A 24,122-nucleotide genomic window follows, 5' to 3' on the forward strand; every position below is an offset into this window, starting at 1 on the left:
ACACAGGCTTTGATGAGAAGATAGAGTTTTTTTTTCCCTTTTTTTTTATTTCCACTGCCTTGGAGCAGGTTTATCACCTTAGATCATTACTTCTTTCCCCTTCTAGGGCACTGCATCAGAGCATGGGGGACAGAACAAAGAACCAGCCAAGAAGAAAAGGAAAAAATGAATGAAATGCCTGAGTTAATGTGAACTTTGGGGCTTCTGCTTCATTTTTACCCAACAAGCAACAATACCCCTTGTCCTATAGCCCACACTGATGTTGGCATCTTGGTTCTGAACCCACTGAATTCAACTGCACCTTCAGTTAGAAGGAATCTTCTTGGCAGGTCCTGCTGCTGAAAAATGGCTGGCCTTAGGCAAGCCCTTTTGCAAAAAGCACAGCTGAAAGCCTGAGTTTGGGAGCCTGCACCACCCCGATGAAGCTCCACGGGAGCAAATACAGAGCCTCCAGGCAGTGCTATGGTCCAGGCTGGCTTCGTTTTTCCAAGGAGCCTTTGGTGAGTTCAATTATCTGGTAAATATCCAGCGCTTCACCTGAAAGATAGTGCAAATTGGTTAGGATACCACCTCAAGAACTGTAACTGAGAGCTCAGAAGTGAGCAAAGGAGCTTAATGCTAAGGTCGAAAGGAGAGTGAAAGGTTGAGAACAATTGCCACGAACGGTAATATTACATGTTAGGAGGGTCTGTTTTCTTTTTATATAAAATAAGTGTGTCTTAGATACATTCTAAATAGAAAATAAGCTTTCTGATTTACTTGTTTGGTATTTAAAGCACAGTTTGTTTTTCTGTCACCTAAGAATGCACTCTATAGAATAAATCCTCTTTAAACATTTCTGCTGTGGTTGAAGTAGGGGACAGGTACATGTAGAATATTTGAAGCTCTGCTGTCTTCATTTTTGAAACATCGTATCACATTCACTGTGGACACAGGGCACCTCATAAACTGAAATTAGCCTAGAATACAGCAGGAGTCAAGAGTAGATTATCTGGGGCCCCAAGCTTCCTGTTCCCCAAGACCCACTTTCTAGTCCACCTCAGATCCCATGTGTAATGAGGAACAAATGTGTTGTGCTCACCCTGGGGAATCCCGTATCTCCTTTCCATCCCAGTTGGGTTGGAAGGTGTTTTACAATCCATGGTCACTTCCTTCCTGAGGCACCGGTCAATATCGACTGCACTGAAAAAGGCGACTGACTGGGGCAAGTCATTCAGACCCAGCTTGTAGGCAAACATGCACCTGAAAGAGACCCAATCTCCTCTCATAGTCATGCCCCTCCTGTGAACACAGACGCATCACTCCTGGAGCAATGATCCCACACCCCTTAGAGTAGGGCTTCCCCTGGACCAACACCCCATCTGCTCACTTAGCTAAGTCAAGAAAGGTGAAGGTCCGGCACTGTTTTCCATCCAGCAGCCTAACCTCCCACTGAGATACTGAAATGCAATTATGGACTCAACACACTTTTTTTTTTTTTTCCAGTTTGGTCCACTTTATTAATATACAAAATCACTTCCAATTGGGCCAGAGTTTGAAGCATAAATGAGGACTTTTAGCTTTCTTAAGCATAACCCCCCGGAAATGATTAGGAGGGCAATGGGAACAATGTTGAATATTGTAAACATCTGTTATTTACCCAATAATCAGGATAGATCATGGTTCCCAAACTGGTTCTGAGTGGCAGATCAACATGGAACGGTAATATTTAATTCATCCATATGAACTAGGAATTTTACTACAAGAAAATACAACTCAATATATAAAATATATATTTTTAAAAATCACATTTGAGTGTCCCCATTAACAGTGTTTTAGCAGTCAAATAACAAACTTTTGGCACTTAAGAAAGAAAACATTTATGGGAGAAAGAAAAACATCTCAATTTTCTATGAAATGAGAAAAGGCTTCTGTCATTTGATTTTCAAAATAGAAAAGTGTGAGTACCACCCTTTGGAACAATTCCCCTAACCTGACTGCTTCCTCAATGATAAGTCTTGGTATTTCACATTTTCAAACCCAAGAACTCTTTTTTTAAAAATTGAGGCTAGTCTTTTTAGGACTTCTATAACTTTTTAAAAATTAGAAATAAGAAGCTGAAACATTCACTTCCATGGGGATGAAAACTCAAAACTGCCCAGTCTGGCCCAAGGAACGCTCACCCAAAGCCCCACATAGGAGCACATGGCCAGGCTAGAGGCCACGAGCCCCGCATACCTGGTCAAGAGGTTGGTGATCTGCAAGGCCAGGGCAGCGCGGTAGCGGTCCTCCTCCCGCACCAGGTAGCGAACCTCGTCATGGATGCTGATGCAGAAGCGCCCGTCTATGGCAAACTCTTCAAACAGCCACTTCATGGCCACAAGCATGAGGTGTAAGTAGTCAACAGCAGAGCTCTGTACCACCCAATTCACACGGCTGGTCATAAACTGGGAAGAGAAGGTGGGCAGAGGTGAAAGAGACTATGCTACATACCAATTAACTCTAGGGTAGAAGCCCCAAGAGAAGCTTCACTCTGACCCTACCTACAAACATTAGTAAGGTCCACAGGGAGCTCTGCCCTGCCCTCCCTGGGGCCCCTCTGCCCATGCTCCAAAGGTGGCAAAATACCTCTCCCTGGACAGCCGAGGGCTCCAGGGCTCGGCTGATGCAGCAGCCCAGCACCGGGGTACGTGGTATGTCAGACGTAGCAATGCTCTCAAGCTTATTGAACATTTCTGACTCCGTGCCCCCTTTCCATGCCCGTTCAGCAGCCACCTCCCACTTCTTCCACTGTGACCTATGGGACCAGAAACAGAGGGCAGACTTTGTCTTTCAGCATTTCAAAGCTGAAAAACAAAGCATCCAAGCTCTTCTGGGGCAAGCCCAGACCCCTCCCTCCATCTTTAACACAAAGAAGGTTCTTACTTCCTTGCAGCTTCTCTCTGGACCTTGCGCAGATCCTGCAGGGAAATCCAGCCACCCTCAGTCCTGTCCACTGGGAGGTGCAACTCCCTCACCAGCCACTCGCCCTCATCTGACAGCCGATACCTGGGGGTAGTGTTATCACCATCATTCCACAGGAGTACTTCCTGTGCTACGCTAGTGCCTTGGCAAGGAATGTTCACATATCACTTCAACTTTTAAAAACACTGGCATCATGCCAGTCCCCTAAAGGCTTTTATTCAGAGGAAGAAACAGGCTCAGAGAGGCTAAGTGCCTTGCCTAGGATCACGGAGCTAGAAAGAGATGCAGCCCAGGCTTTTGTAGCCCCAAAGCCTGGGCCACCCCATGGTAGCCCAATAAAGGACAAAGACTCCAGCACATGAGCCACCACTATTCCTACTGTCCTGTTTCTTTAGACACTGAATTGCCCAATGATCAACACAGGCCTTTTATTCAGGAGGCAGCAAGGGCCATCACTCTAGATTTAGGGGGATAGGTGTAAGAATAGGCTACTCCCTGAAGGGGAGGGGGCGTTTGTTGAAGCAGAAAACACAACAGCCAGGCCTTGCTTACCCTTCTCAACTGCCACAACCCTAGACAACTCCCAGCTTCCATCTAACCTGCAAACTTCACAAGGCTTATTGCCTGAAGGCTCCAGAGACACGTCACTCGCTTGCATAAATGGCTTCTCCATCACCTGCGCCCACAGTCCAAACTCCTGTGACACTTTCAAAGGTGCCCACAACTAAAGCCCCACCACCTTTCTTGCCTCCACCAGCACATGCTGCTCACGGTATGAGCCTTACCCGACCTCACTTTATCCACTGGACGATACTCAGTTCCCCTTTCCTGCATTTATAGTCATCAACCACTATATCATTTATCACATACTTAACTTTCAGTTGTTCACGAGAAAGTGAGTTTCCACAATGAGCCAGCTAATTAAATGTGGACAGTGTACTGTACCTCAGGAAGTTGTACCTCTCTTCCCTCATGCTTTTGAAACCCTCCAGAGAGTCTGCTAAGGCCCTGAGCACACAGTATGCAGTACTATCAGAGGAAACAAATTGGAGAGCTAGGCTAAGTAACCTGGAGGCCTGGTAATGCTTTCTCCAGTATCAACATCAGCCTACATGCTCCAGTTTGCCACAGCACCCTCCTGTCAACTCCTGTCTTCCACCCACTCCATTTGCTCTCATTCCCTGTAGGCATCTGAGTTTGCAACCCCTATATTATCGATTATGCAGCATAATCAGAATTAAGATGCTACCACTTGATGACAGTATACCAAAAGTATAGCTTTACTCCCATGAGGAAAAACTGTTCAAGGCTGACTATAAAGCAACCAAATGTCACAACAGGACAAATCATCCTGGAATTAGGTTACACAGGTGTGGAAGGAGAGGGGCTAGGTGAGGGTTCAAGTAATGGGCAGGAGATAGAACAGATGGGAGTACTAAAGGACAGTAAAGCAGGCCTCGGGTCCTGGGTGTTAAAGTGGATGGGAGAGGGACCCTCACCAGCGAAGGCCCTTGGTGGCAGCGTACATCTGCTGGGCCTTCTCAGCTGCCTCCTGCTGTGTGAGCCGGTGGTTGAACTGCATTAGTAAGCGCTCAGCAAACGGCTGCCCAGCACCATAGATGCGGCCGTAGTTGAAGACTTTGGCATGCTCACGGCTGATGCCCACAGTAGTAGCCGTCTTACTGTGTAGGTCAGTGCCCCTGCTCTTCCTGCCCTGCAGTGTCATCCACCCAAAGGCTGTGCAGCCTGGAAGACAAGCAGGAGTGAGAAAAGCAGCTCAGGAACATTCTGCCCAATGTTCATCAGAACTGTCAATACGCTACCTGAGGGGCTGGGCTGCCCCAACCCCGGCTCCTGCTCACCATGCATGCCGGCAAAGTGGGCGTCTCCAAGCACAGCTGCAATCCACAGCTCTTGGGAGTCCACATCAGCACCCACAAGGGTGTAGCCAGGTGGGGCCTGCACCATGGCTTTCAACTCACTGCCTACTCGGTCAGGCTGTGGGAAGAGTGAGATACCCAAATGAGACTCCTCCTACCCCATTCCTGGAGCCAGAGTTCACTGAGAAAGAGCTAGAGCCTTTCCTGAGGGGATGGCTTTAGAGAATGCCAGACAGCACTGCTGAAATTCCACAGTTCCAGAGATGGCCACCTATCGGCAATTGGGGTGACAGGTAAAGAATCTACTCTATGCCTAGCGCTGTGCCAGACCCCTCACCTACATGGTCCTATCTAAATTCCATGAGAGCTGCAGCTATTATGCCTGTCATTGTCTGGCCAGGAGCAGGTGCCCAGAACACATTTACTGAAGGAGTGGACAGGAATCATGAAGCCAGATTTGAACTAGAGTCCTGCCTGACCCAGATCACAGGGTCCTTTTCATGATCCTCACTAAATACTTAAAGGCCCTCAGAACCCAGTTTCTATAGACCTGGGAGAGGAAGAGCAGGGGCCAGAGGTGCAGAGGACACATACCCGGGCATTGCTGGCAGTGAGCCATGTGGGCTCCACAGCCCGGCGAGTGATGGTGCCGGCAGTCACCACCTGGGGCAGGATGGCCCCATAGAGGCCTTCCTCATCATAGTCAGGGTGCCTGGTGGGGTGCAGGGGAAGGAAATGGATCTTAGCAGGTTGCTTTGGCCCTAGGACCTACCACGTCACCTCAGTTCTCCTATCCCTACAACCACTCAGCAGGCCATACCTGATCACAGCACGGGGCAGAGCTGACCTGGGCAGCCACACCACCATCTGGGAGCTGTGGGGACAGACAAAGTGAGGCTCAGCACAGCCATGGGAAGCAGAATCTATCCCGCATCCCACCATGGCCCTCACCTGCCCACCTCCAGGACTGCTATACTCCATTACCCAGCCTCACTAACTGGACTCAAGGTGAGCCCTGGCTCAGCCAAGGCCTGGGGCCCTATGATACACCAATCAAGAGCATAAACCATCTGGGAACCGGCCAGGCCTCCGAGTGAGCTTCCACTCCTCTCCGGGAGGCATCCATGAGGCGCTCCTTTCACCACTGCCTCTTCTTACACACAGACTTCACCATCCCAACACCCACTCTGCTCGCCAGTGTGCCAATGGCCACAACCACCTTGGAAATGGCCTTCAAGATGAATACATTTGCCATTCCAGACTACAAGACCCAGCTCCCAGCCCCCAACAGGGCTTACAGGCCACCAGCTCTCCATGGTCCTCAGCCATATCCCATGGCTCCAGCAGTTACACCAAGAGGTTCTGCTGGAGCAACGAAGGGCTCTCATGGTCCTACAGCACCATTCTTTTTACATTAACAGGGAAATTGAAGCTAGAGGGGAGACCTGCCCAAGGTCCATGGCACCAGGACCAAAAGTAGCCATGCCTCTAGACCATAGCCAGGCTAGCCCTCTGTGGGAATCCAGGGTTAGTCAGGGGTCCCTGGGTGGGAAGAGGTGGGGAAAGGCATCCCAGGACTCCTCCCATAGTGGCCCACCTGATACGTTTATGGGCGTTCCTCCAGAAAGAAATCATTTTGTTGATTTCCAGAGCACGGGGCCCACTGGCACCTCCTGGGCCAGCCTGCAGGGTGCCATCCTCCATCTTGGGCAGGAAGTCCTTGGCAAAGGGGCTTCCCACATTACAGCTATTACCATCCTGGACAGAGCAAAGGAAGCAGGGGCTGGAGGCAGGTGGCAGACCCGTGGGTGGGGAACCAACGTGAGTACCTGCACTCCTCCCAACACTGAGCCCGGAACCTCAGCAGTCTGAGGCAAATCCCTGATTGCATCACACATGTGCACACCCGTGCACACACACGTGCACACACATGCCCCCTAAGACACACAGACACAAGCAAACCTGGCTCCCCGCATAACAAATCGGCAGAACCTATCATGTACCAGATTTCATACCAGACATACGACGTGCCCCATGTCATTTAATTCCACCACCAAGCCCCTTGCCACCCGACTTTCATTAGAAAAACAAAAGCTGAGAGATGACAGTTTGTGCCTGAAAAATCACTGTCCCACTACTAGTCATTCCCACAAAAAGGATCATCTCAGGTGTGTCACTCTGAAGCCCTGCTGTGGGCCTTGAGCAGAATGAGGAAACACCACAGGACAGGCCATGACCCAGGACACACCTTGTGAGGCAGCTTGAAAAACCAGCAGCCAGGGATGTCCACGTCGTTGTAAGGTCCATTGCCATGGTGATAGTTGGGCTGGGTGTCCTTGGGGCCACCAGGGGCAGTCTGTGAGGGCCACACACCTAGATCAGGCCCTGCTCCAGCACCTGCATTCAGCAAGGGCCATGGAGTAGGGGGTGGGAAAAGGGCCTGAAACTGTCATCATCAGCAGGGGGTGGGAAAAGGGCCTGAAACTGTCATCATCAGCTGGGAAATGACAAGATGGCCATGAGGTCTCACTCAGGCTTTCTCCTTGGCCTCCAACACATGTGGGGCCTCCCCTGGGCAGGGTGGCATCTCCAACCCCCCTAAGACCTAGGGAACTCTGGCTGCGAAGAACTGGGGGGCGGTAAGAGGAAGCCCTTTCCACCCAGCACCCACCCAGAGAACCCCCGAGCAGGCGCACTGCTCACCGGAGCTAGGGGTTGACCTGGCACTGCAGCTCGCAAGTTCTCCATCTTGGCCTCAGCCTCCACTTCTAAGTAATCCAGTTCTTCTACCTGGAGCAGTCCAAGGACCAAGGCAGTGAAGCAGGGGACTGGATAGGCCCCAATCCACCAGCCCCTCCCTGCATAGTACTCAGACACTGCAGGCCAGTCGGGGGTAAGCCATCAATGCCAGCCTCCCACCCAAAAAGGCTGCCCCTTCCCTGGGTGGAATAGAGACCTCCCCTCCCCAAAGCTCAGGTTCAGAGCCTGCCCTCACCGTTTGCCATATGGCACTATTGTCAGTGAGCAGGAACTCCTCGGCCAGGCCGGCCTCCTGGGGCATCAGCTGCTGCTTCCCCTGTTCAAGACAGTGCTTCCTGTACAGGGACTCGATGGCTCTGGGCAGAGAACAGCAGCAGCAGCCTCTGATTACCAGATGCCCACTCTGGGCCAGGCAGCTTGCTAGTGCCTTCCACAATTCCCTTTGTTTAGTCCTCAGAATCAGCTCTGAGGCAGAACCAGACAGCACTTTCCCCAGGTTTTAGACAGGGATTGATTGACAAACTGAAAATGACAGCACCCTGGCAGCAGGCTGGGGTTCGAGGCCTTGTCTCACTCAAATCCAAGTTCCTCTTACACTGCAGAGCTGCCGTCTCAAGAGGAGTTCTGAGAGCACAGCAGGGAGAGGACAGGACCCAAGGCCCAGCTGCAGGCTGGCTCCTGTCAGCTCACCTACCCTTGGGCTCAAAGGAGCAAGGCCAGTCTTATCTCCCTTGGTCCCATAGCCCCATAAGAGACTCAGGCTGCCCTGAAGAGCCAGGACTCTTAATTCTGGGCCACTTAAGTTTCTCCCCAACACCTGCTTGTCTAAAGCTCAGGGTCTGTGATCTTAAGTCAACCAAGCCTTTGTCAGCTACAACATGAGGATAACCATTCAAGCTCATGGGACTCCTTGGGGAAAAAATGAGGGACGCACTGCTTGGCCCATAATTATCACTCAAATTATATATACACTTTTTTAAAAGCCCATCTCCCTGCTACTTGTAACAGCCCTCTGCATGTTCCTGTGAAGGCAGCTGTGCTGCTGGGCCCAAGAGTAGGGCCTTTAGTCCTCCCTACTCTGAACATCTCAACATACTCACTCCCAGGGCTCTGAGATCCAGAGGGTAAGGGTAGCCATGGAAAAAAAAACCTGAACCCAGAGTGAGAGAGAGAGAGAGAGAGAGTGAGTGTGTGTGTGTGTGTGTGTGTGTGTGTGTGTGTGTGTGTGTGTGTCAGGGTAGCCATGGGAAAAAAAACCTGAACCCAGACTGTGTGTGTGTGTGTAAAATTTTTTCCTGTTTTCCCTTCTTCTGAATCCAGACTCCATGGAAAAAAAACCTGAACCCAAAGTGTGTGGTGTGTGTGTGTGTGTGTGTGTGTGTGGTGTGTGTGTGTGTGTGTGTCAGGGTAGCCATGGGAAAAAAAACCTGAACCCAGACTGTGTGTGTGTGTGTTTAAAATTTTTTCCTGTTTTCCCTTCTTCTGAACCCAGACTCTTGAACCCAAACTCTTTCCACTAGCCTGAGCTGACCAGCCAGGGGAAGGGGTCCCTAGGCTCCAGCCCCTTCCTCCCCTGGGCCTGAGGCTTACCTGTAGGGGCAGACCACCCCAGCTGACTCCAGGGTGGTACCTGTCGGCAGCTTGGCCAGGTTGTCCCGCCGCCCAGGCACCAGGTAGCCCCAGCCATGACGCTCTGAGTAGTGCAGAGGGAAGCCATCCCAGGTCAGTGCCATGAGTTTAGGTGTGACCCGCATCTGCAGGCTGAGGAGGCTGGGGCCTGGGGTCCATGCAGGGTCGTCTAGCCGGGGGCAGAGCTTCCGGTACCATCTATGTCCCACCAGGAAGACAGCAGTGTCACAATGGTAAGGGCAGTTGTTGAGGGGAAGGTTCTCTCTCTCACAATGTCCCCACCCACCCTCCAAAGCCCTGGGGCTTTCTGGTGACCCCAGCCTACAGCCACCATCCCCTCCTCTGGGATGCTTTAGCCAGGACCCCCATGGAATCCTCTAGAAGAATATTTCAAAAGCAAAGACACTAAGTCAGTCCTACTGGACTAGTCAGAAGCCAGGACACAAAAAGCATACCCTGGCCCAGGGCAGGGCTCCTTCCCAAGCTCCATTTCATCCAGGGTAACTGACCAGAGGAGGGAGCAGACCTGCCCTCCCCACTCCTCTAGAGAAACACCAGTCCCCCTGGGTGCTCTCTTGCAGGCTGTTCACCAGAGTTGAGCCCAGGATGAGACTAGCAAGGCGCTCAGGACACTTGCTCTCAGGGTCATGCAAGTGCAAAGCTGGCACCCTGCTGCTCACCCTGGCCATGCTTTTTCTCATCTGTGCCACCCTATGAGGTTCAAAGGAAGGGGCAGCTTCTCAAGAAAGCCTTCTTGATTTCCCCAGGCAGAGTCAGAACTACCTATGGACACTAGCTGCACTGGCTGGTCTACATGCCTGGCTCCTTCTAGGAAAAAGGAACTACTGGAAAGGAAGAGCTATGCTCCAGTGTGTACACTCAGTGGCTGCCATGGGCCAGTGCACAGCAGGTGCTCAGAACACTGTGCTGAATGAGTCCAGTAAGCCGGTCCAGAGTGAGCAAATGAGAATAGGACTGGAAGACAGTGTGACTGAATGGCAGCAGGTCAATAAGTATACATATGCATGATGCCTCTGTGCCAGAACCCAGACAAGGGCTGTCCTGAGAATGGCGCAAGGGTAGACTCTAGATACACTGCTGGGGGTGGGCTGGGCTCACCCAGGGTGTCCAGGAAGGTGCTGGGGCCGCTTGGGCAGGAGCTCTGTGGTCCCCTTCAGCTTCTGCAAGCAGGTGCGGGCCATGACATCTTGTTGAAACTCCTCCTCCTCACTGCAGGGGCCGAGGTCTGTGAGGGTGGGGGGAGACAATCAGGAGCAGGAGAAGGAACGCTCAATAAGATCTGCTCCCACCCGCTCATCTCCAAAAGGCTGGAGCAACCCTTTCGAAGGACCCCCTCAATCACAAGACCTTCCCAGAGACAACCCCTACCCTACCCTACCTCCCGCCCATGCTCCCCACCTTCCTGATCCATGGGGTCACCAGGGGCCCCAGCCCCCTCGATGGGCAACTTGCTGGCTGTGGCTGGGTCCTTCTTCACCTTCTTAGCTTTCTTCTGCTTAAATTCTTGCAGGTCCCACTCCAGGTCCCAGAGCCAGGGGTCGTCTTTGTACCTACAGAGCCAGTCCACTAGGGCAGGGCTAAGGCTAAGCCAAAGGCTAGGCCACCCACCTGCCAGTCCCCTGCCTAGATCCTGCCCACCCAAGGCCAGGCTACCTCTCTCCTGAGAGCAGCTGGCAGGCGTCATTGGCCAGATCCATCAACGACTTCTTCATCTCCCGCTGGAGCTCTTCATAAGTGCCCTGTGCCTCTGCCAGGTAACGCTCCCAATTCTGGTTGACAGGCAGGTAGGAGACACCCATCTCCAGCATGCCGGCCAGAGTCACTGGGTGGGGACACCTTGGAGGCAAACACCAGGAGCTGCCATAAATGACCACAGGAGGCAAGACTTTGGCCCAATCCCTGAGCTGGTTTAGCAAGCCTCAACCCAGCCACTGACATGGCACAGCTCAAAAGTCAAACAGACAAGGCATTAAATCGCAGCTCTACTGTTACTCATCCCTGGGTAAGTAACCCCATCTCGCGGAGCCTCAGTTCTTTCATCTATAAAATGGGAACAATATCATCCCATCCTCAGGGGTAATGTGGGAAATATAGATGGCAAAAGTGAAAATGGCTGCCACACGTGGAGTAATGACTCTGTGCCAGGCACTGTGCTAATAATCCCACACATGGAAAAACATCATGCCTGAACCTCACAACTTGGGTGGTAAAATACAGTTGACCTTTAAACAATACATGTCCGGATCGTGCAAGTTCACTTACACACTTATTTTCTTCAGCCTTGGCCACCCGAGACAGCAAGCCCAAACCCCCACCCCCTTGGCCTACTCAACGTGAAGGATAGAGATCTTTATGATGATCCACTTCCACCTAATGAATAGTAAACATATTTTCTCATGATTTTCTTAATACATTTTTTTTTATCTAGCTTACTTTAAGAATACAGTATATAATACATATAAAAAATATGTATTATGTTATCAGTAAAGCTTCTAGGCAACAGTAAGCTATTAGTAGTTAAGCTCTGAGGGAATCAAAAGTTATACCCAAATTTTCCTCCCTTCTTTTTTCTTTCAGTATCTTTGGTACAAATATACCTGAATTTTCAGCTATACAAGGGTCACTTCCTAAGACAGACTCATTAATAAACGTAACCACGAGGTACGTGAAGCCCTTGGCTAAGGATCTAGTTCAGAGAAGGTGCATAGTAAACCAGGACCATGCACATGAAACACAAGCACAACTCCATGGCCCTCCCCTCCAGGGCCTCTGTAGAAATCCAGAATCCAGGGTCCAGATGGACACCACTGGACAGAAGGACTCCATTCTTTCAGCCTAGAAAAGCTAAGGTCCCCAACCTGAGATAGAACCAGCGCCACCTGATTACAGCGGGCCCGGGTACCAGGAACACACTGACCCCCAGAGATTCCCACATGGGCTCCCCCTCACCTCTCCAAGAAGAGCGGTAGTTGCTGCTGGAAAACCTCATGGGTGGCCCACACGTCCTGGGCACAGTACTGCATCAGGTCCTGGCACAAGGTGACAGGAAGGCGCAAGGTGGGCAGCCATCCCATTACCACCACCAGGTCTCAGGGTCAGGCCTGGCAGCTGTATCTCCCCAAGTGCAGCTAGGGGTGTGCCACAGCCCATCTCCCCAGAGCCCCCTCCAGCACCATACCTGGAAGTTCTCACGAATGTCCTTCATGGTGCCCTTCACAAACAGTTCTCGAGGCTCCTTCTCTAAGGGAGGCCCCCCTACATAAAGTCTGTGCACCTCTGCCAGACTGTTGACGCTGCTGATGTCCAGCCAGTCCCAGGATGAGATCTGGGGAACCAGAGCAAGGGACATGGCAGATCAGCTTGGCCTCGGGCCAGACGGGCTGGTGGGGGGGGGGGGTCCCAAGCACTATGCTCCTGCCCCCCGGCAGTATGCTCTCACCGCTGGGCCTCTTCTGGCTTTCCTCTGGGACTTCTGGCCTTGCTTTGTGGGGTGCTGGACCTTGTGCTTGCCCTGCTTGGCTGCTATCCACAGACTGCGCTGGAAGCTACTTAGCCCTGAGATGGCCATGTGCATGCTCATGGTGTCCAGGAAACGCATGCGGGAACCCTGAGGAGGAGGAGGAGGAGGAAAGGGAAGGGAAGGAGGGAGGCTGCAACTGTGGGGCCAGCCCACCTCTGCTTAGTGGTGTGGACCTCCAGCCCCACCTCAGCTCTTCAAGCAGCCTCCCCTCCCAGCACACAGCCTTCAACACAAAATACAGAATCCTCATGCTTGTTTATGCTTGCCCCATCACCTGTAAGGGGCCTGCCTTCCCAAATCCTAGCCACCCTTTAAGATGCAGGCCTGGCTCAATCCCAACGTGCAAGTCCTTCCCAGCTTCCAGCAATAGCTCTGAGCAACGTAGATACAGACTGGCCAAAACAAAGCCTTCAGGGCTATCTGGTCTGGCCCCAACCCTGCCACTCAAAAGCTTTGTGGCCCTAAGCATGTCAACAAGGCTGTCTTCAGCACCCTCAGCTATAGGGTAAGGTTGCTCTCCCCTGACCGGCCTATCTCCTAAGGCTGTTGTAAAGACACAATGAAAAAAACACTTTTCATAAAATTAAGAATTGCCACTACTATACACCAGGCAGAGTACTGAGTGTTTGACATGCAGGCATTGTTCCAATCTTATTAATCCTATGAGATTTCTGTTACCTCTGCCTTTTTATAAAAAAGGAAACCAAGACTTAGAGACGTTAAGGAGTTCACAGTAGTCATCGGTGGTTAAGGCAGGAAGTGAGCCCAGGCTGTGGCTCAAAACCTTTAAGACCCATGCTAAGCTCTAAAATGCCACAGAGACAAAGGCCATTATTACTCTGTGACAACTTAGGTCCTATACCAGGCTTTCCCGGGGACATAAAACAGCTAGGCACAGAGACCAGAGGCACAGCTGGTCAACAGATGGCCCTTAGGGCTTCAGCGAAGGCAACAGAGACACTTGCCAGGAAAGCAGTACCTTCCCTAACCACTGAGATTAGGGCTCCTGGCCCATCCCATGCCAGAACCTGCAGTTGGCCCCAGGAACCTTACCTGGATCAGGTACTGCTCCCTGATATGAGCTCGGTCAAAGGAAACATTGTGCCCCACCACTAACTGCTCCTGCCAATCTCTCTGGGTGGGGCTGCTGGCAGCAGCAGGGACCTCCAGGGGTATGAGGTCAGCCGGCGACAGCTGGCTGGTCCAAGAGTAACGCTCTTCCACCAGCCGCCGGCTGCACCAGGAATACCTGAGGGAGGTGAGAGGCAGGCAGGTTCACCATGGAGACATTTAATTTCCACTCCACAACACCCACTGCACACCTACCACCACATGCCAGATGGCACATTGGCAGCTGGGGACGCAAGTGAGACCAAAGGGTGCTCTTAACTCAAACAGCTACAGGTCAGATGTGGCAGGGTGGGTGTGTGTGCTGGCGGGCAAGAGCTACGAAAGCTTCTTTAAACTTCTGCACATAAAAATGGAACTACTGGGCTATTAGACCTACGTGCAGGTATTATATTACAGCCTGGGCTATCAAGGTGTTTGCTAGGCCCAGTGTTCACTGAGTCTGCATCTAGCTCTGAAGTTTTATGAACGTTATCAACCCCTCATGTCTATAGGCACAAACCAGCTACTGTTCAAAGTGCTAGTAAAGGAGACAGACAATAACAGAACCCAAGGTGGTGATTTTTTTAATTGAACTGGCAAAAAAAAAATAAAAAAGACAAATGCTGCACACATGTACAGGATGAATCATCTCACGGCTGAAAAGATTCTGGGGGACAAGGAGCAAATCACACACCTTGGAGAAGCAACCACCCTCAGTGAGAACCAGGGAAAGTGCCAGAATGAGAAAATGTGTATGTGACAGGGTGGGGGTGGGAGGGATAGGGGATGAGTGCTGCCTGTTGGGGACCTGACACTGATTCAGGAAAAGGCTGCAGTTTGCTCAAGATCCACAAGGCTAGGTGTAGGGGAATGGCCACTGAGGAAATGCCTGTTGCAAGCCACAGATTATTCTTATCAAGGCCCACTCAGCATCAAAGTGAGTGATGAAGCCACGTGTGGACAACACAGCTGCGAAGGAGCTCCCTGCAACCTTTATGGAAGGGACAAGGGAGTATCTGCCTCAACAGATGCAACACATATAAAACTAATTTCTTTCAAACAGAAAGCAAAAAGAGGTTCCTAGTTTTAAACCTGACAAAATCTAACTCATACTCCAAATGGTGAAAATAAGCCAAGGGACTGAAAGAAATCCTCCCCCCCCACACCTTTTAATTCAGCATGTCAAAGCCCTTAAAACAACGCAAACAAAAAGGCTAAAGAATGCCAAATCATTGAGGCCATGGTGGTAACAGGGACTTTGGTTACAATAAAAAGCCACACCGGTGTCAAGATGCAGCTCTGCAGCTGTGCATGACGCCATATTATAAACTAGTGATTAAAAAGAAGCAAGCCAAATTTAAGATGAGTAGGGATCCATGCCATTAATACTAGTTTTACTGTGAATCTTAGATAAATGCTGATGGCCGGAGAGACGTCCCTCTAGCCTGATGGCCGAAGCCCTTACCAACAGCCTTTGGGAAGAAGCTGCCCCGTGGGAGGCTCATAGCTGACGAAGGCTTCTCCTCCCATTGTAAATTGTGGGCTGGCCAGGTACCTAATGTTACGCAGCTAAGGGGCAGGGGCATGCCCAGGTTCAAACTGGACCGCTATTAAGGCACCATGTGGCACCCACCCCCACCCACCAGTCAGACTCCCAGGAGGAAGGTCCCAGCATGAGCCCAGGCCTTAACAATGACTTCTGCCATCAGGCCAACTAAGCAATGCCCCGAGTACCACTGGCAAGAATGGAATGAGAATGAGGGCAGAGTGGGAAGGACAGGGAGGGAAAGGAGAGATAAAAGGAGAGAAAGGAGGAGGAAAAGAAAAGAGGACTTGAGGTAATTTGGCCAAAAATGACCGACAGATCAAAAAACAAATCTTTCTTGTCACTGGTTTCCTAATTTTCTTTCAGCCACCAAAGCCTACTTTATCTTTTCAAATGATGGCCGGTATTCCCCTTTACTTTGACCATCAAGTTACATATTCTAGGTAGTGTGATTCTCATTGTAACTGGAACTCAATCAATGCAGAATCATCTAGTTTTGCTCTTTTCAGCCATTAATGCCTACCTTATCTATTTAGCCATGTTTTCACCATTTTCAACTGCATATTTAACATTTCGCAGCTTTCTTTACAAAGATGTAGCTTCCAATAGGAATAAAGAAACTGCCAACTTTTTTGCTGGCCATGCCTGAAAGCATTAAGGTTGTAAATAGTATTTTAATCCTGGAATGAAGAATAAAAAAAGGGGAGAAACAGTACTGCCATCATTGTTTGAAAAAGAAACTTGGGTAGCACTTAGAAAGTTATTTAAAAAGAAAAGAGAGATTGGATATACTTGTTTGGGACCAAAATGCCTGCTTAGAAGGCTGAGGGAAGGAAGCAACGTTTCTCAACTAGGGGTGGTCAACCAGATGCCACCTCAACGGGGCATCTGGAAACGCTGGCGGCGGGGGCAGGGGGGCGGGGGGGTGTTGGTCTGGCGTTTATGGGAAAATGCTGGGGATGCTAAATGTCCTATACTGCCTGGGACAGTCCCACAAAAGGGAGCTTTCTACTGCCCAAAATAATTAATAGCTCCCCAAATAGAAACACTGTTCAAATGACTTTTCAGACTAACTTCTCATGACGCTATTAGGAGAGGGGGTAAAGGCACCAAATCACGGTGATGTTAAGTGGCCTCCCGAAAGTCTCATGTACAGGACTCTACTGTGATTCTCTGCATGGCCTTTACTGCCTGACATTTACTTGGGTATTTGCTTACTACCTGTGATCTTCCCACCAGAAAGTGAGTCCCACATAAACAGGGGTCTAGTCCTAATTCAACACATCAGTGCTCCCTACGTGAGCACCCAGCACATAACAGGACCTCAGAAAATGTTCACTGAAACCAACCATTAAGCTGGGCCCCCATGCCTGCTTATGTCCCCAACCCTGCCCCTACTTACCAGGCCAAGGGGGATATGGCCACCGCCAATGTGGGGCAAGTTCCCTCTGCCAAGCAGACCTCCACGTCGAACACCAGGGCCCGCTCCTCGGGGATGGCCACGGGTACGGCCTCCCCCTCGGGGCCGTAGCGGGTCCAGCCCTCCGCCCAGGCCCAACGCGGGGGCTGCGGGGGCAGCTGGGCCTGCAACAGCAAGTTGGCCGCCTCCAGGTAGGGCAGGCTCTGCTTCTGGGCCAGGAGGCGGAAGTGCTGGTCCAGGTTGTCCCCGTAGAGGGGCGGCAGGCGCAGCTCCACGTCGGGCAAGGGGGCGGCTGGCTGCCCCCAGAGCCCGTGCTTCTGCAGGTGCTCGACGCTGCGGCGCACCGCGGCCTCGCCGGGCATCTCCCCTCCTTGCCCGAAGATTTGCTCGTGCAGCCCTCTCGAGAGCATCTGGATGTGCAATGGGTTGTGCCGAAGCTGCCCGCCCTCCGAGGATGGCACTTGCGGCTGCTGAGGCTGCTGTTGCTGCTGCTGCTGCTGCTGCTGCTGCCGCCGCCGCCGCCCGTCGCTGGGGTCGGACGCGGGGACGGAGCTGGAGACCCAGCGCCCCGGAGCTGGAACCGGCCCTGGCCCGACGGTGGCGCCGGCCACCTTCCTCCAGAGCAGGCGGCTCATGGTTGGTGCAGGGACCCCCACGCTGGGAGTCAGAACACCGGGCTTTGGGCTCCAGCTTGGCTGCTTTTACTGGCTGGAAGACGTGGAGAGAGACACGTCCTGTCTCTGCTCTCCTGTCAGTGAAACGGGTTTGACCATGCCTGCCTTCCACCCCAAATCCTAAAGGAGACAGATGATATAAAGCGTTATTTTACCATATATGTAATAGGTGTATTCATAATCATCATTCCTTGAGCATTTACTGCGTCCCCAGCACTGTGCTAGGCGCTTCAGTTGCATTTTCTGTTAAGCCTCAAAACTTGGGAAACGTCAATACCCCTCCTGGGGGAAGCGGGGTCCACGCAACTTCGTCAGTGAACGCACGTGGGGAAGCCGAGGGCAGCGAGTAAGAGAGCAGTATCTGGAGTAGGGCGACGCGGCTTTAAACCCCGCTTCTGGCTCTCTCGAGCTGTGTGACCTTGGGCAAAGCTCCTTAGGCCCTGATATCCTATTCTGTAAAATGGGGTTACGGATTCTGCCTGTCACACCGGGCTGCTGTCTGGGGGACACAGGGCGCCTATGTCGTGCGGCCCTGCTCTTGGCAAGCGCTCCGCAAATGGTGGCTGCCATTACCGCGACCGGAGCGGCCCGAGGGCCTAGCGTCGAGAGGTGCCAGCGCCCGGATTCGAACCCGCACGGTGGGCCGCCGTCCCCCGGGAGCCCCAACCACACCCGGACCACGGCCCAGCCGGCCGAGGGCGTCCTGCAGGGGGTGTCGGCGACCACCCCCGTGCGCCCCGCCGCCCGCCTGCGCCCGGCAGAGGCGCCGCGGTGCGCCCTGGGACTAGCCGCCGCCCTGCTCCGGGCCTCGCTCCCTGACTGGAGAGGGAGGGGCCGCGCCTTCGCTCAGCGACCCGGCCTCCCCGCCGCCGAACCCGCCGGAAACCTCGGTCCGCACGGTGCTTCCCGGTCTGTGGCTCCCCCGACCCCAGGCCCACGGCACGGCGTTCTCCTTCGCGCGGCCTACGCAGCCTCGGGGTAGCGTGTGGCCTCCACACGGCCGGTCCGCTTCGCTGGCAGCCGCAACTTCCCGTCTGCACCCAGCTAAGTCCCGCGGCTACCCGAGAGGCAAGCGGGAGACTCCCAGCGCGACCAATAGGAGGGCCGCCAATGGAGCGGTCCGCCCGCGGGGGGAGAAGGGGGACTTCTGGGTGGGCTCTCCCTGCGGAACGCGCGAACCAAAGGCCAACCTCCCCTTCTCAAGGAGCAGGTGGGTTGGTCCCGAGCTAGCTGGTGGGCGGAGGTGACATCTTTATGAGTTGCTCAAGAGACGATAGCAACCGCCTGGCCGCGTGGCCTAATGGATAAGGCGTCTGACTTCGGATCAGAAGATTGCAGGTTCGAGTCCTGCCGCGGTCGCATGGGGGTTATGACCAACTTTTAGTTTATTGGGAACGAAATATTGGGACAATAATGAACGTAGTTACTGCCGATTCTCACCAAACTTCAAAGATGTGGGAACGCCAAGATCCGCGGAAGTAACCACGCCCAGCAAGTCCTTGCGAGATTGCCCGCCTACGTGTCTCAGCTGAGGCACATTTCTAAAATGTATCGGGTCTCTCGCACCCCGACGCAGGTGGAGGAAAGTGGAGAGGGAGGGGCGTCCTATACAGAAATATCGATTTATACTCAGTTGATGGTTGGCAAGAGTTGGGGCTCGCAGCCAAAGCGAGGCTCCCTCCCTCGCCCATCCGGTGCTGCCTCCTCGTCCAGAGCAATTCTGAGGGGTAAAAATGTTGCCTTCCGTTGAACCTGAATTTGCCCGCAGATGCTAGCCTCCGGCCCACAGCGCGGCTGGAGCTTGTCCCCTTCCCCAGCTGTTTCCTGTCTCCGCATCCGTCTTGTGTTGCTCCAGGTGCTTCAACAGCTCTCAGACCTCGGTGGTTGGTGAACTGTGGTAAAGTGCACGCAGAATAAGGTCTACGTGATTAAGCACCGCCTGGGGGCTGGGATCTGGAGGCCCAGCTGCACAGATGAAAGGGAGGCTCGGAGACGTTTGGGACCAATCGAGATCACACAGCTGATTAGGAATAAAATTCAGGTCAAGCTGAAAGTCGGCCGCCACCGTCCAGCGTGGATCCCAGGACATCGTGAACGGACTTGAGAAGTTGACTTTGGCGTTTTTCAGGAGTAGGGTGCAGGGAAACAGTCCTCCGCCGGCCCTGAGGGCTGATGCCGACCCTCACCTGCTCCCGCCACCTGGAGAGGTAGAAAGAAGGCCCGGGCCAAGCAGCATTGAGTCCTGGTCCCTTCTATTTAAATATGAAATATTTTGCATACGCTTTTCTAGATGTACTTAATATACACAATGTTTTAATGTTTGTGGTTTTTTGTTTTGCCAAAAAAATACAATCAATCAGAAATTCATCTCTTTTTTTTTTTCACATAACTGTTGACTTTTACAAAATACTGGAAGGAGAGGCTCTCAGCTTAAATCAGGGAGTCCCTGAATGGGGAAAACATTTTCATCTTGTTTCTTCTAACCGCCTACTGATACTTGGCATTTCCTCCAATTATGAGCATAGGCTGTCAGCCACAGTGGTATTAACAGTGCCTGTGCCTTTGTCCCCTCCAGCGACCACAGATATTTTCATAACGCATTACAAGTGCTGCACATTTTTCAAAATTTGTTTGCACTCATCTGTACTTCAAAATAACAGTGGTTACTAGACTGCCACTAGATCCTGTTAATAAATTTACCTATTTATCCTAATATTTCAATACCTTTGGTGTCCTTTGTAATCCTTCATGTTTTATGTGCTTAAAAACACTATTCTTCCATATAACCAAAAACTGCCTGTACCCCTATTGAAATAAAAATTAATAAAACATGTTTCACAGCAAAAAATTAAAAACAGAAACACTACTCTAGGCCAGGCTCAGTGGCTCACGCCTGTAATCCCAGCACTTTGGGAGGCTGAAGTGGATGGATTGCCTGAGCTCAGGAGTTGAAGACCATTCTGGCCAACATGGCAAAACCCCGTCTCTACCAAAAAAATACAAAACTTAGCCCAGCATGGTGGTGCACGCCTGTAATCCCCACTACTTGGGAGGTTGAGGGAGGAGAACCGCTTGAACCCGGGGGGCAGAGTCTGCAGTGAGCCGAGATTGCACCACTGCACTCCAGTCTGGGCAACAGAGCGAGACTCCATCCCCCCCGCCTCCCGCCCCGCTCCCCACCAAAACAACAACAACAACAAAACACTGTTCTAAGAAGGGGTCTATGACACAAAAAAGCTAAGAACCCCTGGCCCAACTGTCCACAGGGGCTGCTGTTGCTGGGCCTGATTGGCCTCCCATGAGATTCAGTCTCAGGAGACGTCCATCAGGATGCCTGCTCCTCCCATAGACTGCTTGAGACTAGCCTAGTGCCCTGGCCCTGGAATTAGAATCTTCAACAAGGACAAAAAGGGTTGATACTGATTCCTGCTGAGGGAAGGTACCTGGAGGCCTGCACCCTTCCTGCCAAGCTACACCGTTTCCAGGCCTTTCTGAACCCAGCTCCTCCACTTCCCCTGCCTCCTTTTCTAGGAACTCCCCCACGTCCTTCTAGAAAAGTCTGTCCTTGATAGTAGTTCCTGAGAAACAGTTACATTTTCCCACAATTCCCTGGACCTCTCCCCGCCCCCCCGGCAGAGCAAGAGGCAAAGTTCATTAGGACCCCTGTCCTCATCAAAACACTCTGTACTTTTCTTCTTCGTCTGAGACAGAGTCTTGCTCTGTGCCCAGGCTGGAGTGCAGAGGCGTGATCTCAGCTCACTGCAGCCTCCACCTCCCAGGTTCAAGCGATTCTCTTGCCTCAGCCTCCAGAGTAGCTGGGATTACAGGTGTGTGCCACCATGTGGATCTAATTTTTGTATTTTTATTAGAGACTGGTTTCACCGGGTTGGCGAGGCTGGTCTGGAACTCCTGGCCTCAAGTGATCCACCCACCGTGGCCTCCCAGAGTTCTGGGATTACAGGCTTGAGTCACTGCGCTAGGCCAGAACACCCTGTACTTGCAAAGCATGTACCTCAGTTGTAACTAATGATGATTTTTTAAAAATCTCCCCCTTCCACTGCTGTAAATGCCCATAGGGACTGACCTTGTGTCTTATTTCGAACTCAATTCCAGGACCTGCCTGGAGCTTGGTAATAACCGGCACTTGCTAGCTGCCAGGTGCTGTTCTAAGGGCTCACATATGTCACCTAAGTGAATCCTCACATCGACCCTTGGATAGAGGTACTGTTATCCCCTTTCACCCATGAGGAAACTGAGGCACAGAGAGGTGAAGCAGCTTGCCTAAAGCCCTGTAGCTGGTCATTGGTAGAGCTGGGATTTGAATTCATGGAAACCAGGATCTCAGCAACTGCACTACACGGCAAAAACTGGCTTTATGATGCTAGCGGAGGATCCCTACTGCACGACTGTGTGCCAGGTGCTGCACGTGCAGACTGATGCGGCCTCCTACATCACTGCTGCTGGCTAAGGGGCCCTCAGGTGACAGCCTGCTCCTCCAGGGTCCCTCTCGTGTGCTTACTTCCTGGTGACTTTCATGGTCTTCTCTCATGTTTGCCAAGCCCAACTCCAGCAATTTCTGCCACAGACAGAAAATATCACTGCTCTTCCTTCATCAACAGCTACCACTTGCAAATGAACCAGGCTGAACGCTTTAGAGCACCATCTTATTTAATCATTTCAATGACCCCATAAAGTAGGTGCTGTTATTATTCATTTTATAGATGAGAGAAGACAGACTCCAGTAAGAAGTGTGAAGTAAGAAGTGTGAAGCATGGTGGCTAATGCCTGCAATCCCCGCACTTTGGGAGGCCAAGGCAGGAAAATAGCTCGAGGCAGGAGTTCAAGACCAACCTGGCCAACACAGCAAGATCCCCATTTCTAAAAAAGAAAAAGAATTTTTTTTTTAACTGGCCGGGTGTGGCAGTATGTACCTGTAATCCCAGCTACTCAGGAGGCTGAGATGGGAGGATCACTTGAGCCCAGCAGTTCCAGTCTAGCCTGGGCAATATAGCAAGACTCTCATCTCTAAAAAAAAAGTAAGAATAAATAAAACTTATAAAAAGAAAAAAATGAGAATGTGGCCTTGTGACCTATGTGTGAAATTCAGGATGATAGCCGTAGACTGTTTTCAAAACATCCTTCATATTTCGGGGGCAATAATTGGTTCCATCAACTCCACACAGTTTATGAACAGGTCAAAAAGAAATTGATTGAAATGCAAATAATTTTTTGAGGATTGGGAAGCTTCCTGATGGGAAGAAACTGTGCCCTGTCATCTGTATGTCTGGCACACAGAGACAGACATCTGTCGTTCTTGTCCCCATGCCAATTTGTCCCTCCTTAGCTCCTGACCAAGGCTCCTGGCTCAGGGAGTTAGGGACAAGGCTTATTAACTAAGTCGAGCCAATCAGGACACTCCGCCAAAAAAATTAACGGCATTGCCTTCATATCATCAAATATCCAGTCAATGTTGAAATTGCCAATGGCAAGAGAGTCTTTTTGCTTTAGCTAGTTTGGGCTGGATTTTCTGTCACTTGTAGTGGAAAGAGCTCTCACTGATTGAGTGCTTATTAAATATTTGCTAAACAAATGAATGAACTTTTTGAAAAAAGTCTTCAGCTAAATTTCACAGAAGTAAATTTCACTGAGATGAGACTAGGTAGGCTGTAGGTGAGATTCTTAGATTTGCAAAATGCTTTGTAGTTTGTTGTTTGCAACTACTTAGCGTATTACCTTCGCTCCACAACAATCTATGACACTGGAGGTATCTATGATACAGGTAAGTATTTTTAAAGGAAACGTGATGTATTTCTGCCCTAAATTGAAAACTCCTGTCACTTTTCATACATACAGTTTAAATATAGACAACTACATATAACTATACAATATATAATTTATATATTAAATATATAATATACATTTGATAGATCGTTTAGTTTAACGTGTTAAAAAAAAATAACAAGCACCAGTAAGAAAGTCAACCAGCTTACAAAAAGTCATACCTGAATATAAGTTCCTTGGTCAGAAGAATGAAACTTTTTGAGCAATGTGCAATAAGGTGATACTCCATTAATGTCTGCTAGTTTAAGACAAAGATGAGGTTCTGAGTCGGTAAGACAATTTAATTTTGAAAATGTTGATGTTAACCCCAAGAATCTCAGTCTACATGTGTATGTCACCAGAAAAGGCAAAAAAATTAAACTGCCATCTCTGATATATGTTTGCATACTTACACATACTAAACAAATATTGATTTCTAGTGGTAACATTTCTATAAATTACTAAAAAAAAAAAGTTCCAGTAGGAGTGGACACTGGGCCAGGCACGGTGGCTCATGCCTGTAATCCTAGCACTTTGGGAAGCCGAGGCAGGCAGTTTGCCTGAGCTCAGGAGTTTCAGACCAGCCTGGGCAGCATGGTGAAACCCCATCTCTATTAAAAATACAAAAAAAAATTAGCATCGTTTGGACCCAGGAAGTAGAGGTTGGAGGCAGAGGTTGCAGTGAGCCAAGATTGCGCCACTGCACTTCAGCCTGGGTGACAGAGTGAGACTGTGGCTCAAAAACTTAAAAAAAAAAAAAAAAAAAAAAGAGTGGACACTCGAAGTCCGGGCTTGGTGG

At 50.9% G+C, this 24,122-nt stretch overlaps 2 protein-coding genes and 1 non-coding gene across 10 annotated transcripts in view; 2 read left to right on the plus strand and 1 right to left on the minus strand.

Annotated features, from left to right (window-relative positions):
- FANCI (FA complementation group I) overlaps positions 1-838 on the plus strand; it is a 124,653-nt gene extending 123,815 nt beyond the window's left edge. The window contains exon 38 of the mRNA XM_030814987.1: positions 107-838. Coding sequence (XP_030670847.1) covers positions 107-169 — 63 coding nt within the window. The 3' untranslated portion in view covers positions 170-838. The remainder of the gene's footprint in view (positions 1-106) is intronic.
- POLG (DNA polymerase gamma, catalytic subunit) lies at positions 14-18,564 on the minus strand. 8 transcript variants are annotated; one of them, XR_004030591.1, is made up of 24 exons: positions 18,390-18,564; positions 16,812-17,623; positions 13,807-14,002; positions 12,673-12,840; positions 12,412-12,558; positions 12,183-12,262; positions 10,887-11,069; positions 10,632-10,783; positions 10,332-10,458; positions 9,174-9,410; positions 7,819-7,939; positions 7,527-7,613; positions 7,072-7,179; positions 6,421-6,581; positions 5,644-5,697; positions 5,418-5,535; positions 4,806-4,941; positions 4,443-4,689; positions 2,905-3,027; positions 2,608-2,776; positions 2,218-2,426; positions 1,640-1,738; positions 1,082-1,242; positions 14-537 (listed from the first exon to the last, which is right to left on the minus strand). XR_004030591.1 is itself a non-coding variant. In XM_030814988.1 (23 exons), exons 2-23 carry the CDS (start codon positions 17,462-17,464, stop codon positions 461-463), a joined length of 3,714 nt encoding a protein of 1,237 aa, XP_030670848.1. In that variant the 5' UTR covers positions 17,465-17,623; positions 18,390-18,564; the 3' UTR covers positions 22-460. The 8 variants fall into 8 exon arrangements, 5 of the variants coding, with proteins under 5 accessions (XP_030670848.1, XP_030670849.1, XP_030670850.1 ...); XR_004030592.1 differs by lacking the exon at positions 1,640-1,738 and having other exon boundaries at positions 2,905-2,939; XM_030814988.1 differs by lacking the exon at positions 1,640-1,738 and having other exon boundaries at positions 22-537.
- Positions 18,565-18,789: 225 nt separating this feature from the next.
- Positions 18,790-18,862, plus strand: TRNAR-UCG. The gene has a single exon. It is a non-coding gene; the product is annotated as a tRNA-Arg (tRNA).
- Positions 18,863-24,122: the final 5,260 nt, after the last annotated feature.

This window comes from Nomascus leucogenys, chromosome 6 (genome assembly GCF_006542625.1).
Source record: "Nomascus leucogenys isolate Asia chromosome 6, Asia_NLE_v1, whole genome shotgun sequence".
NCBI lineage: Eukaryota > Metazoa > Chordata > Mammalia > Primates > Hylobatidae > Nomascus > Nomascus leucogenys.

Coding starts and splice junctions, on each gene's coding strand:
- POLG (XM_030814988.1), bottom strand. CDS start 17,464: ATGAGCCGCCTGCTCTGGAGGAAGGTGGCCGGCGCCACCGTCGGGCCA. Junction 12,263..12,411: donor ACATTCGTGAGAACTTCCAG/GTATGGTGCTGG, acceptor ACCTTGTGCCAG/GACCTGATGCAGTACTGTGC. Junction 3,028..4,442: donor GCCACCAAGGGCCTTCGCTG/GTGAGGGTCCCT, acceptor CACTACCCCCAG/GTATCGGCTGTCAGATGAGG.